Source organism: Budorcas taxicolor, chromosome 2 (assembly GCF_023091745.1).
Source record: "Budorcas taxicolor isolate Tak-1 chromosome 2, Takin1.1, whole genome shotgun sequence".
NCBI classification, from domain to species: Eukaryota; Metazoa; Chordata; class Mammalia; order Artiodactyla; family Bovidae; genus Budorcas; species Budorcas taxicolor.
The window spans coordinates 89,176,141-89,183,551 of NC_068911.1; the positions used below are offsets into that span (position 1 = coordinate 89,176,141).

At 39.6% G+C, this 7,411-nt stretch overlaps 1 protein-coding gene across 1 annotated transcript; it reads right to left on the minus strand.

Moving 5' to 3' along the window:
- Window positions 1-4,644: 4,644 nt before the first annotated feature.
- LOC128060667 (60S ribosomal protein L5-like) lies at window positions 4,645-5,555 on the minus strand. Its single transcript, XM_052653047.1, is given in 2 exon segments — window positions 4,645-5,006; window positions 5,009-5,555. Coding segments are annotated over 2 exon segments (909 nt in total).
- Between the last annotated feature and the right edge of the window lie 1,856 nt (window positions 5,556-7,411).

Sequence of the window (7,411 nt, forward strand, 5' to 3'; positions counted from 1 at the left end):
CAGGTTCCCGCTAGCTATCTATTTTACCATGGTCGTGTGTATATGTCAATCCCAATCTCCCGGTGCATCCCACCCTCCGCTTCCCCACTGTGTCTGCATGTCTGTTCTCAGCATCTGCATAACACAAGAGGGTGTGAAGAAAAAGAGACAATGGCTATGGCACAGAATGAAACTGTGTGGAATATCTGAAGTGAAGTCTTAAGAAACCTGAACCATCTGGTCACAGTGTCCCTAGGAGAGGGCAGCTGAGGTTAGTGGCCACAGAAAGAAGCCAGTAAAGAAGAGCTTGGAAAACTGTATCACTGCTTGGGGTATCATCAGGGTAGTAGGACAGTGTGTGTGTGTGTGTGTGTGTGTGTGTGTGTGTGTGTGTGTGTCAGTGTGTGTGTGTCAGTTGTGACTATTTGTGACCCCCATGGACTGTAGCCTGCCAGGCTTCTCTGTCCATGGGATTCTCCAGGCAAGAATACTAGAGTGGGTTGCCACTTCCTTCTCTAGGGCATCTTTTTGACCCAGGGATTAAACTGGGTTCTCCTGCTATGCAGGCAGATTTTTTACCATCTGAGCCACCAGGGACCCAGTAGAATAGAGACTAGAGCTCACATACACACAAAAAACCACTCAACAATTACTTATCTGTCTTATGTGAAGTTCATAAGGTAACATGAAAAGATGGTTGGGAGAAACAGTGAGAATATGAATGAATCCTAAACTTGTTATTTGACTTGTTCTTACTTCTTCTATGTAATTCTAGACCGGCAAGCAAGCAAATCTTGGCTGTCCAGAGTTCCTCCCCAGCAGGCATTGCACATTTCTGGAACACCAGGAGAAGTACAATGAACAATCACTGTGGTTAGTCATTTCCTTGGTGACCCCATGAGATCCTAAATTTTATTTAAATTTTCTAGTTATTTCTCCCATCTACAATCACCTCTCATTTCACGATTACCTCCTATTTCACAATTACCTCTGAAAATCAACTCAAAATCCAATATTAATAATATTATTTTTACATTTACTATTCAAAAAGCATTTTTATGTACATTAGCTCACCAAACACCGTATAATTGTTAGGTAGAAGTTATTGTCTTAATTTTAAATTTGAGGAAACTAAGAAACAAAACCTTAGAAAATTCAAGGAAACATGATCAGAACTCACATTTTTTTGAGCACCTATTTTGTGTCAGATCCATCACATATGCCCAGATTCACAGAACTGGTAAGGGTCAGAGCAGAGACTATGCCTAGTTCTCTTGGAGATTTTAAAGTGGGGCAATTTCCATGACAAGCCAATCTACCAGCTGTTGTTCATCCACCTGAGAAAGCTTTGCTTTGAGTATTGGCACCAAAATTAAAGTTCTTATTCTTCAAATGATTGAAAAACAGCTGAGGTCAACCTCCCAAAGGCAATAATGTTTCTATTCCATTTCATAATGTCACCAAGCAGATCTGAAGGACACTTCTTTGTTTTGTTTTCATTGGAGATGAAGATGTTTTTCCTCTATAATTTCTCTGGAGGAGTTCAAGCATTTAGAGGGATGAATTACCTCTGGCTTTATGTGTCCAACATCATCAGACTGCCCCATGCAGATATTTTGTTATTAAAATGAGCTCTGTGTGTGAAGTCATTCTATCTTTTTACAGTGGACACCAGGGCAAACTATTTAGAATAAATTGAAATGAATAATGAAATAGAAAAGAATAGTCCTTTCAGGATCCCTGAATACACCAGTCCTGTTCTTTTTTTCTGGCTTCTCCTTACTTCTTCTTTCCACTTTTGCATCATTTTGACCCGTTCACCCTCATGGCTTTTTCCTTCCTTTCTATTTCAGAGTAGCTGTAATGGCGGCCTAACTGCACACAAGGAGACTCTGTTCTCCGAAATAGATGGCATGAAAGACAGGAACTGCTGTTGTCCTGTCTACCATGCACACCAGGAAATTTCTTGCCTTCTACCAGTGAACCTAGGCCAACGGGCTGGCAGACAGGAAAAGGTCTGTGCTCCCTGACTGAGCCACTGGAGTGCCCCTTCCACCCCTTCTTTGCTCTTCAGTGAACCAGTTAGTCGACAGCCTTGCTACTCAAAGTATAGTCCAAGGCCTGGCACCATCAGCAGCACCAAGCAAGGTGCAAAATGAGGAACCTTCACCCCATACCTGTGGTATCAGGATTTGCATGTTAACAAGATCCCCAGCTGATTTGGATGGGCATTAAATTTTGAGAAGCCGTGGTATACAGGGTGTTCTCATACCCGCAGACACATTTTCTTTTTTGTGACTTTGAGACATGATTCAACAGAAATTATATACTACACTGAGATATATCTTAGTGGGAATTATGCCCCTACGTATAACTGGGTACGCTAAGTTCAAATAGAAAACAAGTTTAACTTAGAACGTTGAGCTCTTTGCCTGATATAGTTTTAATGCTCTGAATAGACTGGTGAATTTCCTTGTTTCCATGACTTCACACCTCTTGTAGAGAAATATTCAAACCAGGGGAATAATCAGAAACAACTTATTCAAACACCAACCCAAATCTTGCTACTTGGCAATTTTTAGAACCTCTCATACAGCTTCTCAGGCAAAAACAAACTATAAATTCCCAAATCAAAAATCACAGATGGTCAAGCAAATTAAATTTCTTATCAATTTCTTTAGTTGTTTTCACTATGTTTATGCACATTCTCTTAACTGCTGAACTCCCTGAGAAGCCACATTGATCTATTTGGATGCTTTGCCCTATTCTTTCTCATTTGAGATTTTTGGTGATAACATAATTAATTTAGAATTTAATATTTTGATTTTTCCATCATTCCAAAGCTATGTTCTTTTTAAGCGTTATGAAAATCTCAAGGTTCTTTAAGCTTTTCCTCCCCTGTGATCTAAAGTTCAAGCCAAATGGTTAGATTTATCCTATCACTTCAGCCTGAGAGAATTCTGTAAGAAGCAGTATTCGGTTTGTAAGCAAAGCAGGAAAACGTCAGCAACATTCTCATATTCCCTTAAAATAATTTCCATAATATAATATTGAGGTTTACTGCTTGATGCCTTACAGGCTTGGATATTAAGGATCAGTGTTTATTTCTGAGCATCTATTTCACGAGCAAAACAATTACTTGTTCTTTTCAGCATTGTCCAAAGACAGTAGCTTTATTCTCTAAATACTGTAACAAAAACCCAGAATTTTCTGACTGATCATTTATGTTTATATGAGAAGTTAGTGGCTCAGGCATGATTTAAGAAGATAATGTCCTTTATACGTTAATTTTATTATTGTTATTTTACTTGGATTAACTTCTATTTCTAAATGCTTGATCAATCTCACAATATTTTATGCACTTAGTCAAACTTTCATACACTAACATGAAAACCTATTCAAAGGGGTTATAACATTGGACCCAGAGTGTTTGACTCCTATTTCTGTATTTAATTACTAGTTAGAAATAAGTATTTATATTGCATGTACTAAGCAACTGCAGGTGACACAAAAGAAATAAAAAATGGTCTTTGTCTTAAAAGTATCTTTTTAGGTATGAAGACAAAGCAGAAGAAATATACAAGGAAAAAAAACTGGAAAAAAATTCTGGCCCGTGTATAAGATAGTAAGTAATAGAAGGGAATTCCCTGGTGGTCCAGTGGTTAGGACTCTGCAATTTCACTGCCAGGGCATGGTTTGATCCCAGGTGGGGAACTAAGAATCCCTCATGGTGAAGTGCGGCCAAAAAAGGAAAAGATAGTAACAGCTACCTGGGCTACCAGTGTCAAGCTAAATGAGCACTTTTCCTGGGTGATGCACTGTGCTTAGCCTTTGACATGTAGCAGTACCTCAATCACAACAGCTCCATTCTACAGAGGAGAAAAATGAGGCTGGGAAACTTCAGTAATTTGAAATTGGTATTCAAACCAATAACTCCTACCAAAACCTTGCTCTTTATGTAGTACTGTCTTCCTGATAGTGAGTGAGTGAAGGTCACTCAGTTGTGTCTGACTCTTTGCGACCCCGTGGACTGCATGCAGCCCATGGAATTCTCCAGGCCAGAATACTGGAGTGGGTAACCGTTCCTTTCTCCAGGGGATCTTCCCAACCCAGGGATTGAACCCAGGTTCCCCGATTGCAGGGGGATTTTTTTTTTTACCAGCTGAGCCCTGCCTGATAGTAAGGGATAGAATATTCATTTTCTTTTACTTTTTAAAAAACCTGTTGTCTACTATTTTACTAATTTTTTTACAGCTTTGTTAAGATACAATTGACATACAAAGTATTGATTTGTTACATTTGTGTAGTATCAAATGATTACCATAGATAATACCTCCATCATGTCATGTAATTATCATTTTCTATTTGTGGTGAGAGCCTTTAAAATCTACCTTCTTAGCAACATTCCTTTACTCTAGATATTTCAATTCAAACCTCTTGAAAACCAGAATGATGTTACCTAATTCTTTTGTGGGCTTCCCCAGTAGCTCAGTGGTAAAGAATCCCCATGGAATACAGCAGACTTGGGTTCAATCCCTGGGTGAGATGATCCCTGGGAGAAGAAATGGCAACCCACTCCAATATTCTTTTTTTTTTTTGCTGCTTGTTCAATAAGTTTATTATTGTCTCTATCTGAAAAATCTTGCTAGAAAATTGTGGTTTTGTTTAACTCCCGGCAGCCCATTCCCAAGCTCTAAGGAAGCCTGCTTGCTTCTGAGCTACCTGATCTTTCTTCTGGGCAAGTGACATTTCGGGACGGCTCTGCCTCTTCTTTTTAACTTCTTTCTTAGGCTTCTTCTCATACACTGAATTTTCTCGTGTTACAGCATGAGCTTTCTTATACATCTCCTCCGTCATGTTTGGAGTTATGTTTGTTATGTACTGAGAAAATTGTTTCTTGTAAGCATCTTCATCTTCTTCAATTAGGTAATGCATGTAATCTACAACATTCTGCCCCATGATGTGCTTTCGGTGTACCTCAGCACTGAAGTCTTTGCTTTCTGAGTCATAACCAGGGAACCGTTTGTACCGTGAGGGATAGACAAGCCTCCATTGACAGCTCCCTTTAGGGCCTCAAAAACTGTATTCCTGGTAGTAGTTCTGGCAAGTCCTGCATCTAGGTAACAAGTGAAGGCACCAGGTTGACCATCAATGCCTTCCACATTGTATTTATCTCCAGTCACCTTGACTTGGCGTTCATAAATTTTGTCCATACCAAACCTATTAATAAGCCTGCAGGCCAGCAGCAGGCTAGTACAATATGCTGCAGCAAGATTTGTCAGCCCAACCTTCACACCATGTTTTGGGAGTTCATGAGCATAAGCTGCACTAACTATCATATCTCCTTCTATACAGGCATAAGAAATCTGACAAATAATATCTCTGTTCGTTACATGAACGATCATTCTGTATTTAGGCGTGTTGTACTTATTTTTATCTTGGATTACCAATCGTTTCTGAGCATAGTTGTCAGTTTTGCCCTCTTGCTGTCTTCTGAATTTCACTTTGCATCTCTTGAAGTATCTCTTTGTATCCCTTGTAACCTTGTTCTTGACAACTTGAACAATCCCTACCATGTGGAACAGAACCCTGACTGGAGGGCTTGCCACAGAGCTGCAGGACCAGCGCGGTTTTGGAGGTGGAAAAGCCTCGCTCCAATATTCTTGCCTAGGAAATCCCACAGGAGACTAGGGTTCAGTCTGTGGGATCGCAAAGAGTCAGACACGCTTAGCGACTAAACAACAATAACGATTCCTTTGTATCACTCTGTACCCTGCACAGTGCTTGGCATGGATGGTACAAATGTTCCAACTTCCCCAAGCATGAACTGCAAACAGAATTACCAAAATCATGGCCACAGCAGTATAAACTTGGTGTGCTAGACTTTTCTAAAAGAAAGAGTACAACATAAGAGGTATCAGGTGATTTTTTCGTGGTTTGTATACCCACTTAACTCTTGGTGCCTCCTGACTTGTTTCTTTCTTTGGGGATTTTTCACCTGAACTTTGATCTCAGTTCACTTCCTCTTGCCTTTAAGTGTGTGTGCGTGCTAAGCTGCTTCTGCCTTTAAGAGACAGCTCAATCTTCACCTGTTCTGTGGAGGGAACATTCCCTGACTTCTTGAGGTAGAAGCAAGTCCTTTCTCCTTTGTGTTCGGCTACTCCTAGTATCACACTTCATAGCTACGTGGGACAGTATGTAACACTGATATGTTTGTGTGGGGGTGGGGGTGAGGTGGTGCATTTACAGGGAAGCCTGGGAGAAGTTCATTGCCATCTAGTGGGGAGATATATCTGTAACACAATATACATCTCACATCATGGCTGTGTAGATTTACATGACATGTTAAGATATATAAGTAGGTAGACAGGTAGGGAGATAGAAGGAAGAAGTGTTCCTTGACCTTCATAGGATTCCTGGCTAGGTCTAAAAATGAAACTGACAAAGACAGAAGAGCAAGAGAAAAGCACACAAATTTATTTAATGTAAGTTTTACATCACATAGAAGTCTTCAAAAGGAAATGAAGACTCATGGGAATTCCCTGGCCATTCTGTAGTTAGGACTCTATACTTCCACTGCAGGGAACACAAGTTCCATCCCCAGTCCGGGAACTATGATTCTGCATGCTGTGTGGCGTAGCCAATGAAAAAAAAAAAAAGAAAAAGAAAAAAGAAATGAAGACCCACAGAAATAGTTAGGCCTGAGTATTTTTATGCTAGATTTGATGAAGAGAGTATAGTCATGGAAGAATATAATAGGCTAGAGAATATGAGGTAATCAAAGTAAACTGGGGAAAACTTAGCAAAGCCGATTGGTTAGGATTCTTTTCCGGGTCCATTTGTCTTTGGAGAAAGAATGCTCCTTCCCTACAGGTATAGAGACAGCAACTCTCACAGGAGGTTCTTTGAAAGGTAATAGTGGGGAGAAGGTCAGAGTAACTGTTTTAGAGCTTCTATTGTTTTCTCAAACTCCTTCCACTTAAAATAGTCAGTATCCAAGGTGCCATATTTTGAGGAATCAAATCCCCGACCCCATCATTAGTAAAGCATAGTTCAAATTGCCCCACTGGAAACTTCTCAAGATTTAAATAGCTGTTTCTTGAAAAATAAAAAAGAATTTAAAGGTCAAGTTAGTTTGATAAATTCAAGATTAAATAAAGTTAAAAATTTAAATGTATGCTTTAATTTTTCCTTGCAATATTTCTCAAAACTCTTGATGTGTGGATGTGCATTGGGAACCTCCCAAGTGTGAATCCAGTGTGCAGCATTTCCTAATCACATGTGCCCATAGAATTCCTTCTTTTTTTCACGCCCTGTAGAACAAAATGTAGAGTTTGATTTCATGGTTGAGAATAGAGAAAGACATTACTGTCATCATGGATTCATTGCCTACATTTGGATCAGCATGTTAAGTTTCCTCATCTGCAAAATG